Consider the following 26,760-nt stretch of genomic DNA (forward strand, 5'->3'; position numbering starts at 1 on the left):
ATTGATGTGAAATCAAAACATTTCTATTTAGACGAAGAAAATGAAGGGGGATGTTTACTTAGCCTGGAATCTTTTAAACAGTGTGATGGAGACACGGGGTGATTTGGGGTGGGGAGCTCAGCCTGGGGGGCAGGGAGCCTCTGCCTGTCTTCGGGGGTCCCTCTCTGCCTGGCTGTCCTGACCTTGGGCAGGTACAGGGGTTCTTCACTGAACAGCTCAATTCCTCTCCCCCTGCCCAAGTGAATGAAACACAGATACTCTGGTCCCCTCTGGCCTGATGGCCATCTTCAGCCTTCCTTTGTCAGAAGGTTTTACCCTCTGCTTTGGAAACTGATGGCTAAAAGAGGGGGATAGGGATGTAGATATGGGCAGTAGAAAGATAAAATGATGAGTTCAGGCTTGCAGAGAATTGGTTGCAAGGTTGGCTGAAGAAATTGGGAATTCTGATTCCTGAGACCATGTGTGCATAGGTGGGATGGAGGTACACAAGAGTCCTGGGTACTGCAGAGCAGGTCCTATCTCCAGAAGGTCTCTGGCAGGGTTAGTTTCACAAATAAGGGGAAAAGGTACGTTTTCAGAATTTGCTTTATTTGTAACTTAAACTTTGGAAAAAGATTTGCACAATGTTAAAGAGCAGTACTGCTGTGCTAAAAATAAATAAATAAATAAAATGCCAAACACAAGGAGAAGGGACAGGAAAGATGCAGAGGGTAAAAAGCAGGAGCTGGGGGGCAGAAGGTGAGGAGGCAGAGGGGCAAAACCAGGGTGTGGGAGATGGAAGGAGGCAGGAGCAGGAATTGGAGACAAGTTGCAGGCTCCCTGGAGTTGCTGCGTACGCGGCAAGTGCAGCCTCGGGAACGTCTGTTCCTCTTTTCCTTTGAATAAATATTTATATATTCATTTGCCGGCTGGTGCACGCACTTGGCTGCTCACCTCCAGACCAGAATAATGGGACCGACCCTCACTGCAGCGGGAGGGAAGAAGAGAGGGAGGGAGGGCAGCGGGGATTTGAGCCGCTGCGTGTCTGCCTCCCAGCGAGCTCCCGCTGCGAGCGGTGCTGATCTCACCACTTCGGCAGGGCTGGGGTGAGGGGGGGGATGCTAAGAAGGTGGCCGGGGAATCACCAGGCAGTACTTGGGGATACAGGGCTGACCCAGTGCCCCGGTCCCGGGCAGGTCCCGCACCACGCGGGAGGCACCGTCCTGGACTACTGCGGCCACCGCTCCGCTGGCCCCGCGCCCGAGCATACAGGCGGGAGCCGGAGGTGTCCTGGCCAGGCTCCAGCTGGAGCTCACAGCAGCCTCCTGAGATTCCCTCTGTGGTACCAGTTGCGCCTGGGATTGGCCTTCGCTTGCTGCCCTAAATAGAGTGGGAATGTGATGGGAAGGGGAAGGTGCCAGCACACGGAGACTTTTGCAGCTTGAGGGGCATCTGCTCGTGCCCATCTGTATGCGTGAGGCCCGTGTGGCTGTGCTGGGGGAATGTGTGAAAGGGGGATGCGTGGGGAGATGCAGAGGAATGTATTTTGGGGAGATGTGACTATTTAACCCCTACGTGTGTGGCTGCATTTATGGAGTGTGCATACACACAGCTCGTCAGCAGCTGTGATTCCTAGGGGGGGAGGTTTGTGTTTGGGGGCATCAAGTGCTTTCCCTTTGTGACACCATGACTGCACGGAGGTGTCAGTGCTGGGGGGGTGGGCGTTTGGAAAGTGGAGGAGTACATTTTGCCTCCCTTTGTGTGGGGGGCAGTTGTCTCTGTTGGGGGTGGGTATTTTTCTTGCAGTCCTTGACATGGAAGCGTGTCTGAAGCTGTCAGGAGTTTACGCTAAGCAGCCACTCTCTGGCTCTTGGACAGCAGGTCTAAAGTTTCAGTCTGTTTGTATTGGGCTGTCATGTTATGGGATTAGGGGCTGTCATGGTGGCTTCTGGATGCATTGTAGGGGGTCTGATTAATCTCACCGTGCTTCTGTGGAGCAGCACCTCTGTGCTGGTGACAGGGAGGTGTGGGCTGAGCTGCCACGAGGGACTCCTGTGCAGTGGAAGAGCCCATTCTCACCATCTGATGTCTGGAGATGGTCTCTCTTTGCTCTCCAGGTGATGGGCCCCTCTTTCAGCATGCATGAGGTCCCAGGGCACATCCAGCAGTATGCCCACAGTAACTCCAGTGGTGTGCTTGTCCAGCAGGCGTTTTACCCTGGGAAACTGGGTTTGCACAGCAAAGAACCAGGCTGTGTGCATGATTCTTGATTTGGGATCATCTTGAACCCTTCTGAGAGTCTCTTAGAGGTATCAGAAATAAAGTAGGAAATGAGACAGCAGAGCTGCTTTAGAATCAGCTTTTTGCTTTTATTTGTGTCTGAATCTTGTTAATTGTTGGTACAATAAGTATGCAAGTGACTCAGATAGGGACCATTTAGTTCAAGATTCTCCATGACCTTGAAGTTAAGACCTTACCTTCCTCCTTTCTCCCCCCCCCCCACTTTCCCTCATCCCTCCTTTACTGTCACGTATGAATAAACTACATTAAAATAACAAACCCACACTAATTAGCTGATTGTGCTGGGAAGTGTGAGAGCAGAATTTCCTGTGTGTGTGAGAGCAAGCGAGTGAGTGAGCAGGCAAAGGGGCCTGATCAACTGAGACCAACCCAAGGTGATGATTTTCTCCCATACAAGTGCCACACACCAGTCTGGTGACCCAGTGCATGCACTCGCCGTGGCTCCTGTCCTCTGTGCTGGTTCTTTCTGATCCATACTGGTTGTCTTCTCTGAAATATGCATGAACCCCATTAAATGAATTCCTCATCATCCCCAGGGTTAGGCTTGGGAAGCTGTTCTCCCTGCTGTGGGTGCTTGGGTGCAGTTGCTAGGTGGTGTGCTTTTGGCAGCCAGCACATCTGGGATGGAGCTGGGGACCTAAGAGCAGGTGGAGCTGCAGTCTGGAGGAGAGAGCAAGTCAGGCTTTTAACAGACTTCATATCCTGCCTGAGACAGGAGCAAAGGCTGATCTGTGCCATGTTCACCTGCCTGAGATGTTTGGGGACTTTTGAGCCCAGTCCAATCCCAGAATAAATATGTGCCTCTTTCCTGAGGCCAGTGACATCCTTTGGTACCAGAGGTTCAGAGCATGCCTCTCACCGGGGTCTCCTGGCTGGGCTTCCACTTGGAGCTCAATGACCAGATGACAGTCCCACCTTCCAGAGGATGAAACTAACCATGCCTGGAGACCCCTTGGGTTGGGACCATCCATTTGCTGTTGGGGTTGGAGTTGTCCGATCCTACTAATGCCCTTCCTTGCTTCTTCTTCCCCCTCTCTCTTCCCAGCTGAAAGAACTATATGCACTGACGCAGCCTCAGGAAAACCCACGATGGCTGCCAAGCGCAAAGGCGGCCTGAAGCTGAACGCCATCTGTGCCAAGCTGAGCCGCCAGGTCGTCTGCGACCACGGGGGAGCCGAACAGGCACGGGCGGACAGAGGGCCGCAGCGGGAGAGCAGCAACAAGGACCTGCCTCAGCCCGGGACCAAGGACCTGGGGACAGAGTTTGCAGATGGACTCAGCCGCGTGCAGAAGATCGAGGAGGACAAGAGGAGGGAGGTGATTGAGAAGTGGGTGAACGGGGAATACAATGAGGAGCCCTTGCTGGAGCGAGCGGAGGGCAAGGAATGTAAGGGCGCGGAGAGCGCGGAGGTGCCCCCCGAAGGGGTTTACATGGTGCAGCCCAAGGGCTGCAGTGATGAGGAAGATAACGGGGATGAAGCGGATGCTCTGAGGAGCTCGCAGGATGGCAACTTCTTGGATGACAGGGATTCAGACGGGCCAGCCTCGAAGGACGATGCGTACCGGTCCTCCAGTGGCGAGACGGGCTCCAAGGCCTCAGGTAAGCCCTCTGCCCTCTCCACCTCCCCACACTGCACATCTTCATGGTTGGTTTTCTGGAGGACAGACAAGCTGTTGCTGCGTGTCCATGCCTGATGCTGTCTGTATCTGGCAGCCAAGGCAGGTGAAAGCCTCAATCCCCTTGCTAGCCTGCCATTTTGCTTGTGGGACCATGCTGTGTGCATCTGCCTTTCCCCTTCCCAAGAGGGTTTGTTAAGGTGAATGTGGCTGGACGATTCTTCCCAGACCATCCCTTGGTAGAGCAGACCCTTCCCCCATAGATTCCACCACACCATTCAGCTGCAGGTGTGCGCTGGGTTCCTCCTCATCCATTTCTTCGTTAGGGGGAAAAATAGCAGGGTAGCCCCATGGTCACACACACCTGCTGCTGGTGCGGGGCAGTGTGCAGGCACTCGCACACATGTGGCATCGCAGGCAGGGTTAATTAACCCTGAGGTGAGCACTGAACACGGCAGTCCCGGGGACCCAGTCTGCGCTCCAGCCCGCTGCAGGTTGGTGCCCGGCAGCCTGCCTCTTCCCCCGCCGCCATTCCCGGTCCGGCACAGCCCCCTGAGGCCCCTCGGGTCCCCAGGCCCGGGCAGGGGTGAGGACCAGCGGGCCGCCATCCCACCCGGCCGCCCCCTGGGGAGGTGGGAGCCGGCGGTCCCCCCGCGCCGAGGCGAAGGTTCTGGAAGGAGCTGCCGAGGAAAGAGGTGGGAGATGGCAGCGTCCCCCGGGGAAAAGGGAGGGAGGGGAGGCGGGGAGGGAGGCCGAGAGGTTCCAGGGCAAAGCCGGGAAGGTCGCACGTTCTCTGCCGTGGCCCCGGAGGTGCGGGGAGCGGCAGTGTGGGCAGCAAGCTCAGCCTAAGGCTGTGCCTGGGCCCGGGCTGGCCGGCAGGCACAGGGTACCGTTTCCTGGTGGCAGATAAGAGCCTGTGACAGAGCCGTCCAGTGCCCAACTTGTGGTGTTCCCATTCCATTGCTGTGTGTCCCCTCACCCCGGGCTGAGGGGGGGACCCCCATGGTGTGGTTCTCCCTCACGGGGAGGGTGTGCGGGTGTGCGGCCCCCACGGGTTTGGGCCTCAGCCTCATCCTCCCCTTCATGAGAGGGGGGTTTGGTAGGGTGCATGTGGCTGCATGGGTTTTTCCAGACCCTGGGTCCTTTGGTAGATCTTCCCCCATAAACTCCTGGTTCCAAACTGTGTCCCCCCTCAGTCTGGGATGTCAACCTGAATGCATTTGTTTTACCCCAGGCTGTGTGTGAATGTCTTATTTTCTGGTAGATTCTACCTTATTTTTGTGGTTCATTCAGAACTTGAATTCAGCAAGAGATGTTGGGGAAAGACCCAGCTGAATTTCCTTCCCATTTTTGACACCCAGGTTCCCTCCAGATTGATTTTGGGGGGGACCATACATGAGCCTTGGTATAAGCTTAGGGGTAAATTGAATTCTCTTCATTAGGGCAGAGCAGCTCCCTCCCTCAATTTGTCACTCAGCTGGATTGGATCTGTAATTGAAAGATCTCCCCTTAATCTGCTCCACCTGCACGCACCCCTCCCTTGATCTCAGCACTTGGTGAATCCATCAAACTTTCCTCCTTTTGTGTGTGCCCGTGTTTTCCTCCTCCTGTTAATAATGCAGCTGAAACTCATCTCCGTCTGTCCGTTCCCCTTCTGGAGAGGCACATTCTCTCGTCTTCACGAGTTCAGTGGCAGCGCACATAATTATGCATATAAGATATAAACAGAGCTGTTTAATTATCCTTCGCCACATCAGTGACAGAGTAATTAACAAACATTGCAAGATCAATGAGGAAAAGTGTGACCTTCAGTTTCCTTTGATAGGAAAGCCCTTGTCGTTCCCAGACACAAGGTGATTGTGCCTGGACTCTGCTTTTAGTTTGTTTTCATTCTCCCCACCCCTCGCCCCCATTTTCAGCTTTTATTTGCTACAAAAACTAAAAGGAGGGGAACTTAAATGTAAAGAAAAAAATAAAAATAAATCACCAAACTGGGGAAAAAGAAAAGGAATTGAGGTTTCTCACCGGGGGTAGGAATTGCCAGTAAAATGCCTTTGTAGGGCTGCATTGTCAAAGGATTGTGCAAAAAACGGGCATTCATGGGGGGCTGAATACTCATTAATGTTTAAGGCAGGTAATGGCACACGTGGGGTCCAGTTTACATGTACAGCCACACGGGATTTGACTTGCAAACAGACGTGCTGCCTGGTCCTGAGCATCTGTTTCAAGAGCCCTGTTGTAAATATCGTTTGCAACGTTTCCTTGGAAAGCACAAACTGAAACATCTCTTGCTTTGGAAAGGACAAAGTTCTTTTCTGTCTGTTTCTGTCAATGTTCCAGAAAATGGATTTTAAGCTGTTCATCACTGAATCCTCTCACACCTGGTGTTACTGGGTTCAAGTTAAGTGTTTTCCAGTGAGATCTGGAATTGTCTATACCACACAGGAGTGTTTTTTTCTCATGAAGGTGGGGGTAGCAGGAGGCAGTCAGGTCCAGGGAGGGGAATACAGCTCTGCCCTCCTGGTCAGTGCTGCTTTGGGGGAGGCATAACAGGAACTCAGTTTTGAAGGTTCTGAGTGCCCATTGCTCCCTCTGAGTGCACAGGGGACACAGAGAGAGCATTTCAGATTAAGTGAATACTGCTTTGATCAGCTGGAAAGTTGGGTAAAAAAGCAGGAGCTACACACAAAACCAGCTCCTACATCTAGCTTGGTCAGTGGGGAAAATTATCCTAATTATTTGGGACTCGGAAGGGTTCTTGCTTCTTGGGAGTCCTTGTGTGTTCACACAGAACCTGCTTTATGGGACTTGAAGCATGGGACTCCTAGCACCTCCTGTAGCCTAATGCCAAATCCCTGCTACCTTTGTCTCCTTCCAGCGTCAGTGAAGCTTGCAGTGCATCAGGCAGGAGTTTGCAGAGACTTAGTCCATACTATTCAATCCTCATCCTTTGAAACAAGATGGGGATCGTGCATGGATGGCATCTCTGTTTTTTTTTTCTGAGCCACCCCTGGGAAACAAGGAGCTAATGAGTCAGTGGTCAGCCTTGCCTTGTGTGCCTGCCTCTTTGGTACAGCTAGGAAACATGTCCAGGAGTCACAAACCTGGTGTCTGTCAGGAGATGGGTGTCAGAACCTGATCTGCACATGCAGATATGTTTCTTCATTCGCCCACCCTCTCCTGCACACTGACCCATACACACATTTATATATAGCATTTAGATTTCCCAGGGCAGCCTCTGACAGATCCCTTTCCACAATCTTTCACTGACATGCACATACCCAGAGAGATTTTCCTGCACAGCCCCATGTTCTTTACTCTGCCTCTTAACTACATGCTGGGCTTAAGTACTCACCAGGAGCTTTCCCATGTACAAATTTCAAAGTTCTCTTTTCTTAGCCTGTTGTCTGAGTCACTTACAAAGGGGAATATTGGACCTGTTTTCAACAAGGGGGGATTCTTCTCTTCATAATTTCCTAGGGAGACTCCAGTTGGGAGAACTGCACGATGAGTGCCAGTTTCTTCCTCATTATCCTCTAGCCCCCAAGCCTACATGTTTTCCCTCCCAAGCAGAATAAAGGACAGAGCCCAGGCTGGGATATCCCATCCCCCAGTATCCAGACCTTGCACTCCATTTGGGCTGTTTTGCTTTTCCTTCCATATATAGTGTGCTGCTGCAGGCTATTTTTAGCCCCTTTTTTGCTAGCTTCGGATCCTTTGTGATATGATAGCTGCTCTGAGACACACAGATCTCTGCTCTTTGGCAATGCCCACAAATGGAGAGCAGCAGCAAGGGGAGAGGGAGCACTTTTATTATCACATCAAAAAAAAAGAGAGAAAAATGCATCACAGGGGAGGGGGAGGAAACCCAGGGACAGTGCTTCCTGTGCCTTCCAGAGCTGTGCACTTTGCAGAGGGATTTGTTTCCCAATCACTGTCCTGCTTCACTTTTGCCTGTGTGAGGGTCTGGGGAGGGCTTTCTGTGGGTTAAGTACTCACAATTACCTCTTTGCTGCTGTTTGGAAATGTGAAACGAGTTAGCTGAGTCTCACACCATCTTTGTGGTGAGAGCTGCCTTCCATAAGGTGCCTCCACTTGAGGAGCCTATAGCCTTCTGGTTAGGTGCTGTGCAAGTAAGTGAAGATTGTCTTGGCTTTAGGGGACGTGCTGGTGGGCTCATGCTGGGATGGGTGAAGGTGTTAGGAGTGGGAATGGGCCAGGATTTCATCTCCAAGGTGGATGAGGGAAAACTGAGCAGTACCAGCAAAGCTGTTGGTCAGAAAGAATATTGTGATCACCTGGAAGCAAATTTGAGCAAAGGAAAAACAGACTACAAGGTGTTTTGGGGGATGGTGGATTAAAATCCAGGGTGATGAAACCTCAAGCTCAGACTGCAAAGCTCAAAAAAGGGTCTGAAAACTCCCCCTCTCCTGGGGTCATGGGTTTTGCATCTCTTTGTTTGCACCTATTGAGATTTAGCCACACAGATACCAAAGGTGCTTTCCAAGACCAGGTGTGAGAAGTCTGAGAGGAGCAGCTCTCCAACAGTGTTTCATTTTCTCTAGCATTAAAAGAAAATGCTAGGTTTCCTTGAATTCCCTCCCTGGATTTGTGGTGTATGTGGGGCCTGAACTGAGCTGGGATTTGCAAAACTGATTAGAGATGTGGTATTGAAAGGGAAAGTCTTCCCTCTTTTTTTGTGTGCTGCAGGTTAGGATAAAGAAGGAAGGGGGTTGAGTGGCTTTCAGGGCAGCTGTTGGAGCTATTAAAAATCACACTCAGTAGTTTAATTTCTTATCAGATCCTCTCTGTGGTATTCTTCTCCCCTTGCAGTTTGGCACAGGCTGGCTAGAATCTTTCTATGCAGTGGCTGGAGGTCAGGGCATTGTGAAGGATACTGAAGGATTGTTTTACAGGTCCAAAAAGAGAAAAAGCCAACCAGGGAAAGTGGATTTAGCAGAAAGAGGAAAGCATTGGGCTCAGTAGGGATTTCATGGGTTTGATCACTTCTGTTGGGTCATAGGGTTACACTGAAATGGAGGTGGAGAATAAAGAAGAGGTCAAAAGAACTGCAAGGCAAAATTATTTAATATGTCTGTGAGTGAAAAAGGAACTTGATGGCTTTGGGAGGGTGTTGGAGAGGACACAGGAGAGGGCCAAGCAGGGAAGCCCAGGTGAAATGATCCTAGGATGGAGTAATGCAGCCTTTCCTTGTGGCTTCCTCCTGACAAGTGTATTTATCAGACACTGTGGGGCATGATACTGCATTTAACTTCCTTTAAGATGAATACTGAGCCATGAGATTTAGTGAGGAAACTGATTTATGGAAGCTGATGGCTGCTCAGCTTTGACTTTGCTCATTGCCAGGGTCTTGTCCATGTAGAGGTGCTCTGGTGTATCACATACCTGTGTGTGTGGCATCACTGCCAGATCCCCCAAATCTAGGGTTCTGTTTCCATGCTTTGGATCTCTTGACCTGTTCTGTGGCTGTGTCTTGGTGCCTTCCTTTTCCACTATCTTTCAAGGCTGTGTTGGTTTGGTTTGAGCTGGACTCAGTGCTCAGAACCTCCTTTCTGCTGGCAGTGTACCTGCCTGTGCTGGCACCCTGTGAAGAAGTGTGCTTACCCATGAGAGCTGGAGTGAGTGATTGGAAGAGATGACGAGGGAGGTTTGAAGGACTCCTGCATGCAGTAAATCTTTACTCTGCAGCAGAAAGCAAGAGGGAGAGGAGGAGGAGCACTGTGTCAGACTGAAGCCTAAATGAGTCCAAGCTGGCACGTCAGAGCAATCTTTATTTCCTCCTTTACACTGATATTGGGTGACCTCCAGATGTGTGTTCTTCCCCTCCTGGTGGCCTGTGAAGCTGCCTGAGGGAGCAGGGGAGGGAGGGAAGAAGGGAGGGACCCAGAGAAGGTCAGCTTTTTCTCATTCTTCTTCCCTGTGATCAGGTAGAATAAACCCTTCCTACCCCTTCCCTACCCCATGCTCCCAAGAGCAGCTTGCTTTTTGTCCTCAGTCCAAATCCTGATGGAGAGAAGGCTGCTCGTTACTCCCTTTGCACCTGCATGGATGTCTTACTGGAAGCTGTTCCTGGCTGCTCAGGAGGCTCCCTGTAGGTTTTCACAGCCCATACTGTGGCCCCTTTTCACCTGGAGAGTAGCAGCTCTCCAGTCATTGCATTGGGAAGGAAGGGAACAAGTTGGGTAAAAGGAAGTCTTAAAAAATTGACAGGGTAGGACTGCAACAGCTATGGGGAACCATCCTGTCTTTGTCTTTCTCTACTCCTTCCCCCTGCACCTCTCTGCCAAACATCTCATGCCCATAGCCTTCACCCCCCCTCCATTCCTCTCCACCTCTGCTGCCTTCCTTCCCTTCCCCACACCTTTCCCTTCTGCCCTCCTGCTCCACCCCATACATTGTCTTCTGTCTCCCTTATCCCTTACACACCCTGCTCTCAACCCCACTGGTCACCAGCACCCCGAGAAGATCTCCCATGTTTCTGGCCCCCTCACATCCTCCTGTCTCTCCTCTGTGCACCTCCTGCCACACAAGGACAGAGCTGTACAAACCTCGGCATATTGGCGTTGGTCTCACTTCCAGTAAAATTACTTTTTCTTCATATTAGGCCAAGGCAAGAGTGCAGAGACATTTATGAAACTTTGTTTAATGTACTGAAAAGCCATCGGCTAGAACATTTAGGAAATTGATTTTCCTGGCATTGATGAACTCTTTTTATTTTACCCCAGTATTAATTACTTTTTTTTTTTAAAACAAATTAATTTAAGAGTCGTAAAACCTAACAAGTGAGCCAAACGTCAGTAGATCATGTTCCCCTCTCCCCTTACTCCCCCTCCCCTCCACTTGTGCTGCTATGGGAGGAGAAGAACAATCAATGCCTCTCCTGACTCTTTCCCCTGGTTCTCTGCAGGGGAAGCTTCATCGCTGCGAGATTACGCTGCCACCACCATGAATGAGTTCCTGGGCATGTTTGGCTACGACGATCAGAACATGAGGGATGAGCTGGCCCGAAAGATCAGCTTTGAGAAGCTGAATGCTGCTACCTCAGAGGCCACTGCCACTGCAGCCTCTCTGCCTGGGGAGGATGCCATGAGCAAACGAGCCCGATTCTCCAAGTATGAGGAGTACATCCGCAAACTGAAAGCTGGAGAGCAGCTGTCTTGGCCCATGCACTTGGCCAAATCCGAGGAGCTGGGCTCCAAGCTGGGCAAAGAAACTTCCTCGGTGCTGGCACAGCCCATTCGGGTGCCAGGTCCAGATGCCTCCATGCTGACGGAGACCAAAGCCACCATCCTGCCACTGCCCTCTCCCAGCAGTTCCCAGATGCAGGGCCTGATGTCACGGGCCTCCAAATACGACTTCTTCATTCAGAAGCTGAAGACAGGTGAAAGCATCAGGCCACAAAATGGCAACACTTACAAGAAGGCCTCCAAGTATGACCTGGAAAATGTCAAGTACTTGCATCTGTTCAAGCCTGGAGAAGGAAGCCCAGATATGGGAGGAGCCATTGCCTTCAAGACAGGCAAGGTAGGCCGGCCTTCCAAGTATGATGTGAGGAACATTCAGAAGCTTACTCCAGTAAAAGCTCCAACTCCCAGCCTGGCCCCAGCTCCCCTCACCAGTACCCCCAGCAGCACTCCTGTGGCTGGGCCAGAGCAGTCTGTCTCATTGCCATTTAACACTCCTGAGTACCTGAAATCAACCTTCTCCAAGACAGACTCCATCACAACTGGAACAGTCTCTACAGTAAAGTAAGTGTCTTTCTACTTTTCCTATCTTTGTTTTAGTGGGGGATCATACCTAAAGTCTGTGTGTGGGTCAGTGGGCAGTTCCAGTTTGTGTGTTGATGAATACTGCAGTGTTGGTGTGATTTATTTATTTATTTATTTCTCTCTGTTGGACTCTCTGCTCCTCTGTTGCATGTTTAATTATCTTATTTGCACTAAGGATGTGGCTGTCAGTCAGCAGTCACAGCCATGAATCTACAGCCTTGGGTTCCTATGTTAAAATGAAAGATGAGGAAATACAGTGCTGTCAGCACTCTGAGGTCAAGGTTGTAACTACTTTCTCCTTCTTGAGGTTCCCCAGGCCTCCACTTGTGTCTATAGGACAACCAGATTCTTGCTTCCAGTACCTCAATGCAAAACTCTGCTGACTTTACTGTTAGCAAGATGGAGCTTTCTGTTTGACCCAGAACTCAGAAGACATTTTGGTGCCTAATTCCCATCAATTTTCTTAGGAGTTAGGCACAGAGATATTTGTGTGGGGCCAGGCCTGTGTCTTCTCAGGTTGCCTGTTCCTTACACAAATAGAGGTGATTCAATTACCCCTTAGACTGGGCAAACTCATCAGCCCAATTACCACTAATAACTTCCTACACATATGTGGCTGGCAGTCTCTGCAGTGATGCCACTGAATGGAGATATCTGAAGGCCTTGCCAAACTTTGGATTACTTTTTAATGTGGCTTCTCGAGGTGGTATCTGTAGAAAAGCTACACACACACATTAGGCTGCAAGCAGGGAGAAAGGGAGGGGCTTTTCTGCAAGTTTGCATCCCCCACTCTCTGTGTTTTCCCACCTGGAAGGCAGTGCTAATGACACCCATCTTCCATGTGACACAGTCATTTCCCAATTGCCTGCAGATGGATCTGGGAGCTCTGTGGTTAAGGTGTATGGGAAAGGGCAGAGGATTATTAACATTTGCATCTGGCCACTGCTCAGGATGAACCCTGTCTGTGCTCCAGATGGCAGGCAGGGACTCTGATTACTGAAAAACACTGTGATGTAAATATTCCTGTAGGCACAGTGCCTTGGTGTGATGGGTGACTTGGCCAGGGACTCTCTGCCTGAAGAGTTTGTAGAATGCTCAGCTGCCTGGGGTTCAGTGGCCATCCTAGAGCTGTGCCTGGAGGGCTCTGAGCCTCTTCTGTTCTGCTTTGGTGTTGCACTGGATCCCAGTTTTGTTTCTTTTCCCTTGCTCATTTCCTGCCACTTGCAGATGTGGGTTTGCAGCACTATGGTGATCCCTTCTCTGGGCACAGGTATTCCTCACCAGGACATCTTCATGGGCTGCAACTGGAATGGGGGGGCCCAGGGCCTTCAACTTGGCAGTTCCCAGTCTCCTGATCACACACGGGGGTACAGAAGGAGCTCTGGTCCCTTCTCTTTCAGGCTGCTTATTTGATAGAGGCTTTCACAAGAAAAGAAATTAATTGTGCTGGTGGAAGAATTGCTAATTGTGGTATTTGGGACCTGGGTTTCCATTCAGAGGCTCCACTGGGCCCAGATAACCTGGCAGGTATCCCACACCTATGCACATACACCCTGGCCATGGGTTTAAACTCTCTGTAACATCTAATGCTATTAACCTGCCCTGCACTCATCTACCTACTCCAAGTGAGTCCTGTGTGAAAGTGGCTTTGTTTAATCCAGGTACAGAGTTGCCATGAGTAGGAGTGGAGGTTGGGGGGTTGGAAAACTGAGAAGAAAGACCACGTATATGTGGGATTGTGGTGGTGGTTCCCTAGGACAAGATAGTTCAAGATTTGTTGGGTAAGGGGAGGGAGGTTAAACCAGTGGGTGGCTGCTGGGTGCTCTTCCATGGGTTCTCTCTCCTGATGTGTCAGTGTTGTGTGAGAGAAACAAGGAGCTTGGACTGTGCCCTGCTCTGCCTGCTAACCAGCTCTGCCCTGTGTGTTTCTCATTAGGAATGGATTACCCACTGACAAACCAGCTGTCAGCGAAGACGTAAATATTTACCAGAAATATATTGCCAGGTAGGCAAAAATCTTCAGTTTCTTGGGAAGAGGGCTGGAAGGACGAGGGTGGAGTGGTGGTGGGAGACATGAGGTCTTGTCCATCTGGATCAAATGTTTAAACCAGTCATTGGCACTTCCATTTCCCTCTGGCACCGGTACTTGCTCGTTTCCCCTCCTTGGGAGAGCAGTAGCTGTGAGAGGTGTACAAGCATGCCAAAAGCCTGCTTGGCTCCCCAGAGCTGTTAGACTTTGTGACAAATGGTGGAAAATTGTTTCACTGCAGAAGCCCAGGATTTAACTGGGAGTGCTGTCTCTTGACTGTCATTCTTTCTGTCCATTGCTGCACTCTCTCCAGGCTTTTTCCCTTTCCATGTCCAGCAACTACAAGAGAACATCTCATCTCTGAGAAATGAGGCTGGAAGGATTCACAAGTGACTTAGGTTTAGGCAGGTCTTGGCAGCAATGTTGGTTGTTTATCCTAGAATATTTTGCAGCTCATTTATATGAAAACCCTCACTGAATAAGGTGCAGGCCAGGGCATCTTATCACAGCTCTGGGCAAGCTTAGGTCAGGAATGAGTGATGCTGAGAGGGAGCCCAAGGTTGCTGTGGTGACACCAAGTAAGTAATGCCACGAGAGGCAGAGGGACAGAGGAGATTATTTCATAGCACCTGCCTGGTTTAGAGCTCACAGTGTAAAGGGTCCATCAGCTTTTGCCCCTACAGATGAATCCTCCATCTGTACAGTGTACTGTACAAGCCCCTTAGACACAGAAAGACACCTGTTAGGGAAGCAAAGGAACACTTGTCCCCAGAGATAAAATTGGAGGGTTTGATCCCACCAGTACTTGGGCACTTACGAACAAGAGGGGAGGGAAATGTAAACTCTGCTTTTCCTCCTTGCCAGAGTCTACAGAGAGTATCCCTGTAGGAGGCAGTTAGCTGCTGGGGAGGTGGAAGGGAAGATCAGCAGGGGGAAAAGTGAGACCAGTGCTCTGCCTGGTTGTAGAGTGGAATGAGAGGTGATTTCCCAAATCCCTGATGCAGGAGAAGGGGACAGAAAACCACATAGAAAGAGAGGACAGTTGCACCACCAGATGCACCTTTTCAAGCAGCAATGCCTCCAGTGGATGTGGCAACTCACTGCCTCCTGGGAGAGCACAGGGGTTCAAGCCCAGCTTTGCATGGGGCAGAAGGAGCAGCACCCTTTTACTGCTGAGCTTGCAGGAATGGCAGAGGTTGCAATGAGGGAGGAGATGCCACCTTTTGTCCCCAGCTCCCCTCTCAAGCAGAGATCTGTACAAACACTTCACCCACATCCACTCATAGTGCTCTGTGAGCCCCTTCCCCTGGGGCAGGCAGGTGGTGGGGCAGGCTTGGGAGAGACCTCAGGGACACCACATCCTGCTGAAAAAGCTCTGCAAGCCACTTGGCAGAGCAGCCACTTCCCTTCAATTTACACACAATTTTAAAAACAGTTTAGAAAGCCTTAAAATCAAGGGGTAGGGGGAGAGAGGCACGACACTCTGTGTGTCTGTACTGCATAATTAGCTTAATGAGTTTGCCAAAGCCACTGCCAAAAGCTGCCCAGGGATAATCCATTCTCTCACACAACAAAACAAAACCTCTTACTTAGCTAGTTTGAGTTGGGTTGGTTCCCCCCTTCCCCCTCCCCCGTATATTTATAATTAAAAAAAAATACCACAGAAAAAATTATTATTATTATTAGTGCCTCAGCAGATGGTGCTTCTGGCAGTGCTTGCTTAAATATTTATTTCTGTGTGGGTTTCCTCCCCCCTTGTAATTGGGGTGGGTTGGTTGTTTTTTTTTTTATTTTTCTTCCTTCTTTCACATCATCGTTACAGGGTAATGAGTCTGTAAACACTCTCTAAGCATGCTGACTTTTTATTTGTTTTTATTATTTATTTATTTATTTTGGATTTTTTTCTAACTCTTGCAGATCAGGACTAGTTCTTTCTGGCCCCTTCAAATAAAAAAAAAAAAAAATTAACTGATTACAGTAAGGAAAGGGGGAGGGTTTGGTCCTGTGAAAATGGATCTCTCTGCCTATAAGGACAGTTTAAGTGTGGAGTTGCATATCAGTGTGAGAAAATGGTCTCTGAGCTCAGTTGTTTCAGGTGTGGGGTTTTGTCTGATCATGTGCATGGAAATTGTGGGTACTTCCATGCAAATGAGGAGGGGTGTTGATGTACCTGAGTGTGTGTGCATGGAAACCTGCACCTGTGTGTGCGTGTAAGTGAGTGTGTGGTGTGTAAGCTTTCCTGTTCTGAAAAAGCTAAACAGATGCTGGGCTTTAAAAATTAATAGCTTTGAACTGTTTCAAGTGTCAGAAGAAACACAGGATAAAGATAACCCTTTAGGAGCCTAGCCTTACCTACTGAAAGAGGAGCTTTTCCCCTTTGTGCTTTTTGCTGCTTCCCTCCTTCCCCAAGCCACACTTCCCACTCCCTTCCTGTGCTGCAGGCACCACACACACCTTGCCAGGGCACATGGAAGGGTGGGAATTTGAAGTGCTGGGGTGCTTGTTTAGCTGGAGCTTTTAAAGCTGAGCTTTTGAATTACTCCTGCTTCAAGTAGCTCATCCCATAGAGTCCAATCTCTTCAGTGTCTGGTCCTTCTTTTACTGCAGTTGGCATCTTTGCTTATTTGGCATCCTCTCTTCCATAGTACTTTGGACTGCTTTTTGCTTCAAAGGTGTGTAATTTTCAGCAAGGTCTTTATCTTCTTCTTCTCCCCCTCTCAGAGTGGAATAGGGAGGAAGCTTTCCACAGAGCATTTTTTTTTCCTTTAAAGCTGCTGGTGATGCTGCTGACAGAAAGCCCTGGACTAGCAGGACCAGTTGGTTTGATCTGTATCTGGTTAATGCCCTGGTGACTCAGGCTGCTGCCTGGGCCCTGGACTAGCCTCACAGTTGCCCAGGCATTGGGCAGGAATCACTGCCTCTGCTTTCAGTTCCACACCTTTGTTTGTGCAGCCAGCCTTGCTGTTTGCCTTGTGGTTTGTTTCTTCTCTGCTGCTGAGGTTTGTTCCAGTTTCTCAATCACCTGTTCTGACGTGATCCTGATTTCCTGCAGTATTCCTTCTCCTTCCCCAGGGAAAGGCATGTCTGCTCTTGGCATCTGTCCCTGTCTCCCTTTGTGAATGCTGAGGCAAAGAAGTCATTTAATTTTTTAGCAATGTCTATCTTTTCTGTCAATTAAGTCTCCTTTCCATCTCCTGGAGGCCCTGCTGTCTCCACAGTTGACCTCCTCTTCCTTACTGTGCTTCAGAAATGCCTTATTTAGTACTGCTTTTCATCCTGACTTTTTCTATCCTGTAGCTGAGCATTACCTCACCTTAGGATGATCCATAATCTTCCCTGCTCCTGCCCTGTTCCTTGATTGCCCCGGGACACCCTCACTCCTCTCATTTCCCCTTTTTACCCGTTGCCCTTCCTTGTTTTTTTCTCCTGCCCTTTATCAAATGCACTCCTGCTGTGTTTAGCAGTCAGTGACGTGAGGAACCTTTGAGGAACCTTTGAGCAGATGGTACTTTATCTTTGAATGTTTCCCCTCTGAGTCCCCTTCTCTCCACTGCTTTTCCCTTTCAAGCTCTTCAGCTCTTCCAGGGTCCTCTAGAATCATCAAGAGAGTTTATTGCACTGATTAGCCCATTAATGGACCATCCCCTTTTGCTAATTACTGATGTGTCTGACTGTCAATATGTGCTGTGTACTGTCCAGTTGTATGTAGATATTTATATGGCCTTCAGTCATATTTTTTTCCACCTTGTATGCCAGGAGTTTCCAAATGTGCTGTGTGGAATGCTCAGTGATGGTCTGCAGAAATGGATTAGGTGCATGTTGTTGACCATTGCTTCTTGTGTCTTGCTTTTAAATGCAGTCAAAAGCAGGGTGAAAACCCTGTTCTGTATTGCTTTTGTTGTTAGCAAATACTGTATCCACATGGAAAGCAATGATTATCAGGGCTGTTGTGTATGGGAGCAAGATGTGCACACAGGTTGAGATGATCTGCCTGGAATGCTTCATTCTGTTCTTGTTTATCAACCTCACCTATCATTCCATTGATCTGTCAGCCTTATTGAAAGTTCCTATATAATTTTGCCATGATCATCTTTTGTCTCTGTGGTTTACCATCTAATTCACCCTACTGTGATTAAAAAAAAAAAAAATGGAGACATAACTCATACAAACAAGTGAATGCCTGAGTTCTTCTGAGGCCCTACTAGATGGGTGTATACCTACCATTTAGAATTCATATTGAGCCATGTTTATTTGTCAGCCTCTGGCATGGGATATTTCTAAAACCTGCTGCTGTAGTATCTAAACTCACACTTGAGAATTTTAGAATGCTATGGTATTTAATTCAAGAAACACTCATTTCCTTTTTTTCCCCAAGTAAGCAACTTAGGTTATGGAGATTAATTTGGAAAGGAAAGACAGACAGGTGTGGGATGTAGAAGACCTGAATAATCCTGCTCAAAAAGCACCTTTAAATAGTGACATATAAGAAAAGGCAGGTGGGAGGGTCACCATCCTTACAGGTGATAAAGGAGGTGGAATTCAATGCCATAAAAGTGTGGGATGAAAGCAGGACTGAGACTTTTTCATTTGTACCTTGCTTATAGGCACTACTGTCAGGTCACTGTTTGATTCTCTCCCTTTCTTTCTTCTGCCCTCCTCATGTTTGCAGGTTCTCTGGCAGTCAGCACTGTGGACACATACACTGTGCATACCAGTACCGAGAACATTACCACTGCCTTGACCCAGAGTGCAACTACCAGGTAAAAAAATGGTGAAAAGTTACCAGGACAGCTCCCTGGATGTAATGGGGTGCAACCCAGCAGAGCTCTGTGTCCTCTGCTTTCCTCCCCATGCATACATATCTCTTCACTTTACCACTTTGAAAGAAGGCAAGATAGATATTGAACTTGCTAGAATCCTGTTTTGTTCTCACTTAACCCAGTCTAACACCATTTAACCAAACCCAGACCACTGTAACAAAGAGCAGAACACAGATCTGCTCCAGTCAGTGGGAACCGCTCCAGATTTTTATCAGTGCAACCAAGAGAATAAATTCTGCCCCGTTACAAATTGTGCCTGAAAGTAGAGAGTGCTGGTCTGTTAGCCTCTCTCTTTCCCTCCTGCTGCCCCAGTGACGTTGTAGCAGCAGTATCTGCAACAAAACACCCAATAAGACCAGCAGCAGCCCGGGTTTTGTGGGGAAAGCGTGGGGGCAGGAGCATGTGGGATGCTGTCATTGCTGGGAGAGTTGCCAGGGCAGAGACGTCAGGCCAGGTCACGTGCTGTGTTTGTTTACCCTCTTCCCAGGTCTGGGAGTTTGACACTGCCATTTCTGTGGTCAGGCTGCATGTGTGTAAGTGGGAATCCCAGAGTTTGCCTCACCCGTGCATCAGGCACAACTTCAGCTCTGACCCAGGGAGGTCTTTGGGTCTCAAAGGAATGAGTCTGACCACAGCATAGGAAGTTGATCTGGATCTGCTGAGCTTGATTGTGGGTTTCTATTGATCAAAGGAGAGTTTGGGATGCATGTAGTGGTCCTCCCAGCCCAGCATTTGGTAATTGAGATGAGTCTATCCCAACTGTGACATGGATATCTTTGCACCAGAAAGAGAGAAACAAAGGATGGGAAAGACAGAAAAACCTATTATTATGATTGGCCTCATGATTATTTCCTAAGGAGTCTGGAAGCTGCTTGCAAAGGAGCTGTCTGGTCTCACAGGGAATAAGGATTTAGGCTGCTTTTTAAAATGCAAATTATTTTATGGCTGAGATATATTTTAGAATAAGTAACGCTCTGTAATAAGTGGGCACAAATTAACAATGATTGGCAATAGCAATCCTCTATGTATGCCTTGGGAAATCATACCTCCAGCCTCCAAGGGATTCCTGTTGAAATCTATATCCATATATTCCTGTGCCAATACCAACGAGATTGATCAGGATTGATATTATAGGAGGAAGAGTGTAGGCAATAATCATTTGTTTCCTATGAGGGAGACTAGAAAAGTTGTTAAACATTAGAATACAGGCCTTTTCAATTACTCCTCAAAATAAATGGATATTGATTTCTTTTAAAAAAAAAACAGATTTACTTTCCCACCTTCACTGTTAAATATTGATGTCTGTGGGAAATGGAAATGAAAAGCTTCATTTTAAAGGCACTTAGCCTGCTCTGACAGTGGGGTACCCTTTCATTACTTCAAGCTGGTAGAGGTTGAAAAGGGTATTCTGGTCATAGAGATTTAGCTCTGAACTCTACTACCATCTTTTTCTATGACTGGAAGAAAGTTTTGTGTCCCTGTTTTCCTATAAAACCATCCCACCTTGTACAGGAGGTGGAAGACTTAAAAGTGGGAAGTTACTCCAAAAAGAGCTGAGTGTTTTTCCCACTTTCTAGTCTGTCAGGAATGTGGCAGGCATTGTCTTGCTAGCCACTACATGGAGTGATTTGGAAGCTTGGATTACTCTCATGGAGGCTGTTTAGTTGACTGCTTTGCTTTCTAACTATAGCAGTTCTTGAGATAGTAGCAGCTAAAATTATATTAGAAGAATTGCAGTCTTAAAGCTGCAGGGAGCACATTCTGGACATCACCCCACTGTGACTTTTACTCTACAACTTCTCATGTGTTTGTGCTTTGCCTTTCCCAAGCTGATACACACACACAATTCCTCTTTAACCTGTCTCTTTTGGGGTGATTGCTGCCAAGCTTAAACTCCCAGTATTGCAAGTTTATTAACAACACCACCAAAAAAAAGCAAAACCAAAAACCCAACCCCCTCTCCCTATGATTATTCCCCCCCGTCCCATGCCCTGTGTCTCACTGTCTGTCTCTCTGCAGAGGTTCACCAGTAAGCAGGATGTGATTCGACACTACAACATGCACAAGAAACGTGACAATTCCCTCCAGCACGGCTTCATGCGCTTCAGCCCCTTGGATGACTGCAGTGTGTACTACCACGGCTGCCACCTCAATGGGAAGAGCACACACTACCACTGCATGCAGGTAACACCCGGGCTGGGGAGCAGCTGATAGCACAGGAGGTGGATGAAGAGCCATGTCCTTTGAGCTGGGTCCTTTTTGGGGTGGATCAAACCCATTCTCAAGTTGGGGCAGCCCGACACTTCCCTTCGGAGAGCAAAGAGCTGCCCTGAGCAAAGAGGCAACATCTCAGCTGTTCATAGCCTCTTGCTCACTTCTTATCTGAGCATCTCTTTGAAGAGTCTGTGCCCTGTCCTTGCTGCACTTGCCCTGTGAAGTGTTGGGAAGGCAGAAGGGAAGCACCACTCTCTGTTTTTAGAAGCCTTGCACACTCCATGAGGCAAAGCAGGTCTCAGGGTTTTCTCATGGTCTTGGACTTGCTGAAATAAATCCCATTCCCTGATATGCAGGGACTTCTCTGCAATCTCACTGCACTGCCTCTACCCAAATCTGATCTGTCACTGCCTTGAAATCAGACTTTTCTGTGACACATTTGCCCTTTAACACTGGGTTAATTTCCTCCATAATCCATTTCTAAAGTAATTAAACTTTAATGTCACATATCTAGACTTAACACCCCTGAGCCTCCATCTCCTTCACCAGTGGTCCTGGAGTTTACTTGTGTGTGCCATAGTCTGGAAGCTTTGTTCCAAGAGCCAGCCAGGCTTCAACAGCAGCATAACCAGAGTTGGAGTTGCTGCACAGAAGCAACTGTGATACCTTTACTGTTTTCAGGCATGGACACACCAGATTGTTTGGCCCTGATGATTATTCAGATTGAGAGGGTTTGATATGTACCCATTCCATTAGAGTTGTGGCCTAAACCAGTGCTATGAGTATTGTAGTTACAAACAGAATAATTGGGCAACCCTTGGTGAAAACGTTTCTGTTCTGGAAACTCAAGCTTCACTTCGTGCCCTATCCCAACAGTTTAAGACCCCAGTTAAAGTCACAAGGCCTTAATCACATGCTTAAATGCTTGGCTGGGGTAGACTTCAGCATATGTTTAACTTGGAGTCAGGTAAGCTTTCTGAAGTCAATGGGGCTTAAGCACATACTTAAATGTTAGGCATGCACTCAAGTACTGTCCTGAATAGGGGTTGGTGAAAGCATGTGCTTACAACATTTGATAAATTGGGAACTTCATGTGACTTTCTCTTCAGGACATTTTCTGTTATGCTTCCATAATATTGATTGTTCAGTTTCTTCAATTGACCAGGATGGGATTTCTTTATTTTTTGTTTTTTCATACAAAGAATGTTTCACAGCTTTAAGTCACTCCAAGACTGAATATAGACCCTCATTTACACAACTATATATGGGTAATTCCATCCTGTGCCCACTGTCTTCCAGTAAAATAATGCCCATGTAAGCAGTGTCAGGAAAGGTGGCTGAATATAAACTCCCAATTAAAGAAAATACTGCTTAAATGGCAGAATTTGTGCCATCCATCTCGTGGGGTTTTTTTTCTTTATGTCCATAATTGGTGTGGATAAAATTCAGTTAGTTGTTTATATAAACTGACATTTTTTTAGGCTTTAGCACCAAGAGCTGCATTGCAAATTATTCCTAAGGAGGTTTTTGTTTAATTCTTTTTTTTAATGCTGTGCAGAGTCTGTCTTTTTTCAAGGTGTCAGTGCAGGGAGAGAGAGGCTCTTTTATATTGGAAATAGCTGGAGATCCTTTTTATTATTTTTTTTTCTGAGTATTTGTCATGGGTTTTGTTATTGCCTGTTTGAATCAACCTGGGCTGAACTAAGAGGTGGTGTTTTCGTTCTCTTCACTTCTGAGATGGTGCAGGCATTGGCACACGTTGTGCTGGAGAAGAAAAGAAAAAAAAAAATCCTCCCTCTGCAGGGCTGAGGACGTTTTCAGATTCCAGGGTTTTTTTACTCAATATGGCAAAGTTGCCCTCTTTACCCAGAGGAAGGCAGGTTTTCAGCATTCCGTCCTCGTCACACCATTGCCATTTGCTGCACGAGTTTAGAATTATTGGAGTGGGATTCTTGTACAGTGACGGGGAAAAAAAGTCCCCAGTTTGCTAAGATCAGCTGAACACAGAGTTTAGGCTTTGCCAGAATGAAACCCCTATAATTACAAGCTCAAAAGATTGGCCTCATCTTACACCACTCTGCCTTCCCTCCCAGTAGGACTGAAGAGGTAAATAACTCATTCCCTCTCAATTTTGTATTCCCCAAATGGATGAAAGTCCTACTTCATTCCATGGCTCTCCAAGATAACAAAAAGTAATGGCATCTGGCAGGGTGGGTTTTTTCCTTAAGAGCAGGAACCCTGCTCACTGCCTCCCCAGGCAGGCATGATTACCTGTAGCTGGTCTTTCATCCCTTTGCATTCTCCCTGTTTTTTCTTACTGCTTCATGCCCAGAGAGTTGTTTTTGGGTTTGTTTTGGTTCTTTTCTTTCACAGCTTCTCTAGAATCAGTCTTTAGATTGGGAGTTAAAATGATGACTTAATACTCCTAGGAGAAGTGCACAAATTGAATTATTAATTGTGTGTGCACTGCTCTTAAGTTTATTGTTGCTGGTGGTAATGGTAGGTTGTTAAAATGCTGTGCTGATGACTCCCTGTTTTGGCCTGGGGTAGGTGGGTTGTAACAAGGTCTACACCAGCACCTCTGATGTGATGACCCACGAGAACTTCCACAAGAAGAACACACAGCTCATCAACGATGGGTTTCAGCGGTTCCGTGCCACGGAGGACTGTGGGACTGTGGAGTGCCAGTTCTATGGGCAGAAAACCACTCACTTTCACTGCAGGTGAGACAGCAGGGAAAGGGAGGAATCCTGCCTCAGAGTTGTGTGGTCTGCTTGCCTCCTTTTGCCAAATCATAAATGGAGGAGTATACACAGGGACTTGATTTTCCCTGCTGTGACCTTCTCAGTACTGCTCTTGAGAGAACTCGTGCTCCAGGGCAGATGTCATTTACAAGATCTTCCCAGAGAGCACTCTGAAGGCAGGAGTGTGATCTGAAGTGATCTGAGAAAAGTGTACCAAATAGAAAATACTTCCTAGAATCATTTGGGAAAGAGATCACATTGCTCTTCAGGGTTCTACTGAAGGAGGCCATAAAAACATACTCCATTCTCTCCAGCCAACAGTCAGCCAGCTCATTCCTTTCAGGGCCAGACTCCTTCTGTACACAAATGCTCTTCTATTGATTTCTTATGTTGTCAGCAAGAGCAGGAAAACACAGTTTGTACCCTAGTCTCTTCAGCTGCTATTTTGGTTGGAACTTTTAGTGTTGGGTGCCTGCATCCCCATGTTACCATGTCTGTTCCTCAGAGAGGAGTGAGCTTCCCAGCTTCACATGGCAGTTCGCTTGCCTTGGTGTCCCAGGTTAACCTACATGCAGTTCCTCAGCCCCTTTGCAGCCAGGGTCATTGTCTCATTCTGGCCCAGTCCTTACCCCCAGGGGAGGCAGGTGACAGCAGTTACATTGTGCTCCTAGCTCACACACCCAACCACCCTCTCCTCCTCGATGCCCTTGCAGGCGACCTGGGTGTACATTCACCTTCAAGAACAAGTGTGACATTGAGAAGCACAAGAGCTACCACATCAAAGATGATGCCTACGCCAAGGATGGCTTCAAGAAGTTCTACAAGTATGAGGAATGCAAGTATGAGGGCTGTGTCTACAGCAAGGCCACCAACCACTTCCACTGCATCAGGGCAGGCTGTGGCTTCACCTTCACCTCCACCAGCCAGATGACCTCCCACAAACGCAAACATGAGCGCCGGCACATCCGGAGCTCAGGAGTGCTGGGCCTGCCTGCCTCTCTCCTGGGGTCCAAGGATAATGAGCAAGAGGAGTCCAGTAATGATGACCTTATTGACTTCTCTGCCATGAGCTCGAAGAACTCCAGCCTGAGTGCCTCCCCCACCAGTCAACAGTCTTCCGTTTCCCTCATAGTCCCAGCTGCACCCTCCTCTGCTGCTGAGCTTGGTTCCTCACAGGTCACTAAGTCTGCCAACAGCATGACACCAGCCACCAAGATCTCCGGCCTGCTCTCCCAGGCTCTTCCCAGCAATATACCCTTGGCCCTGGCACTCTCCAACTCAGCACTTCCTGGAACAGCTGGATCCTTCTTCCCCATCATCCCCAGCCGGGTCTCAACGCCCCTTCCTGCCAGCTCAGCTAATCTGATGGCTGCTGGGTCTTCTGGCACCAATCCAACGGCATCTGCTCCGACAGATTCCTCATCCCAGGCCATTTCAGGATCTGGTGAGCCAGTGGCTACTTCTTCTCCAGCTCCAGCAGCATCTATAATGGAAAGGATCTCTGCTAGCAAGGGATTAATCTCTCCTATGATGGCCAGGCTGGCAGCAGCTGCACTCAAGCCATCTGTGGCACTTGAAGCAGGTGAGTTGTCCTCCATCCGTTGTGCTAGTGGTGGGAGGCATAGCAGTGTCTGAGGACTTGGAGAGGAATAAATGAGCAGCCACCCACTTGTCTGTGGGACTGGAGGTGGGGAGGAGGTAGTAAAGGAACATAAATGTGAGAATGAATCTGGTTGTGTGCAGTTAACCCTTGGAGAGGGCTGTCTTGGTGTGGCTTCCCATGGAGCCTGGCTCTACCCACATGGGCAGAAGAGAGGCAGGAGACACAGCTTTGCTGACCAATGGAGAGGCTCTCACCAGATCTGAAGGAGAGCATTGCCATGGGTGTTACCTGGTTTGCTGGTAGGCTGAAAAGAGGGAGGCACTTTGTAAAACACAGAAATGAAGAAAAAGCTTTGCCAATACTTGCAGGCCATACAGCAGCCTCAGCCCTCTTGTGCAGACTGTACCAAGTTTTGGCTGAGCCTGATGGTGTTGGTCCTGTATTTTGGTGCCAGTTGGCTTTCTGATCCAGGGGGCTGGTTCTGTGTCCCAGCCCTCTTGCCCCAGCTGTGGGTTTGGAGGCAGTGTTGGTACAATCCACAAACTGGAGCTTTCACGTGGCCAGCTCGTGGTGGGGTCATGGAGGGGAGGCTGTGCCCCCACTGCCCCTGCCCCTGTGAGTGCCCATGGGGATGTGAGTGCTGCCCATGTTCCTGCAGAGCAGGGAGTAGGACAAAGTGATCTGATTAAAGAGGGAGGGGTAATTTCACATACTTTTAAAATTATTATTTGAAAAATTGTTTCCTAAAGCAGAGAAAGGTCATTGAGGGAACTATTTTCCTTTATTTTTTAATAAAATGCCACTTGCTGTCTGAGAAGCAGCTCGCCGTCAGCTGTACTGCCAGAGGGGAAATTAATATTTTAGTCACTTGGGGATTGTGGAAGAAAGCTCTGCAGACATGTTCCTGTCAGCAACTTTTTTTCCCTCCTTTTTTCTTTGCTGTTCTTCCTAATATTTTTTCCTTTCATTTGTCCTCCTAGTTTTCCTCTTTTTTCACCCTTCCATTACATTGAATTTTTCTTTCATGGGCTCAACACTCAACCTCCTCCCCCCACAAAAAAAAAAAAGAAGAAGAAGAAGAGGAGAAGAGTTTCCCCCTTCTTGTAGGCATAAAAGGTGATGGTGGTGGCAAGAGGTCGTGCAGTTTGAGCCAGTCCCATTGGCTGTCACCTTTGATAGCCCCACCAGGGCAGATGCTCCTGCTGGGCAGGCGCAGTGGCTGTGGCTGTTGCTATGGCAACGCTGGGATTGGGGACGGGAGAGGGGGCTTGGCTGGCAGTGGAAAGCTGCCACATTGCCTCAGCATTAACAGAGTCTTTAATAAACGCTTAAGAGGCAGCCCTGCAAATTAGTTATGACAGTTTGTGCAGAGAATCAGGTCTCCCCCACGCTCCTTCCGCCCTTCTCCTTTAAAGGGCCCATAGCCTGGACAACTTTGACATAATTTTGCAATAATTATCACTTGAAGAATTTCCACGCTGGAGTGGACGTCAGAACCCATCATGTCAACTTGGCAATAAACGCTGACCAGCAATCCCAGCACTTCCCTCCCCCCACACTTTTTCTTTGCTTTTTCCATTTATGCACTGGTGCTAGTGATTTAACTTACTTATTTGTCACTGTAACCTCGTTTCAGACCAACATTTTAAATTTAATTTTTGCA

At 48.3% G+C, this 26,760-nt stretch overlaps 1 protein-coding gene across 7 annotated transcripts in view; it reads left to right on the forward strand.

Moving 5' to 3' along the window:
- CASZ1 (castor zinc finger 1) overlaps nt 1–26,760 on the forward strand; it is a 195,363-nt gene that overhangs the window by 147,433 nt on the left and 21,170 nt on the right. For all 7 annotated transcript variants that reach the window (XM_030463456.1, XM_030463457.1, XM_030463455.1 and 4 more), the window contains 7 exons: nt 3,326–3,880; nt 10,826–11,666; nt 13,624–13,692; nt 18,386–18,476; nt 20,556–20,720; nt 23,301–23,473; nt 24,208–25,076. In XM_030463456.1, coding sequence (XP_030319316.1) covers nt 3,326–3,880; nt 10,826–11,666; nt 13,624–13,692; nt 18,386–18,476; nt 20,556–20,720; nt 23,301–23,473; nt 24,208–25,076 — 2,763 coding nt within the window. The remainder of the gene's footprint in view (nt 1–3,325; nt 3,881–10,825; nt 11,667–13,623; nt 13,693–18,385; nt 18,477–20,555; nt 20,721–23,300; nt 23,474–24,207; nt 25,077–26,760) is intronic.

The sequence above is a fragment of the Calypte anna genome, chromosome 21 (assembly GCF_003957555.1).
Source record: "Calypte anna isolate BGI_N300 chromosome 21, bCalAnn1_v1.p, whole genome shotgun sequence".
NCBI classification, from domain to species: domain Eukaryota; kingdom Metazoa; phylum Chordata; class Aves; order Apodiformes; family Trochilidae; genus Calypte; species Calypte anna.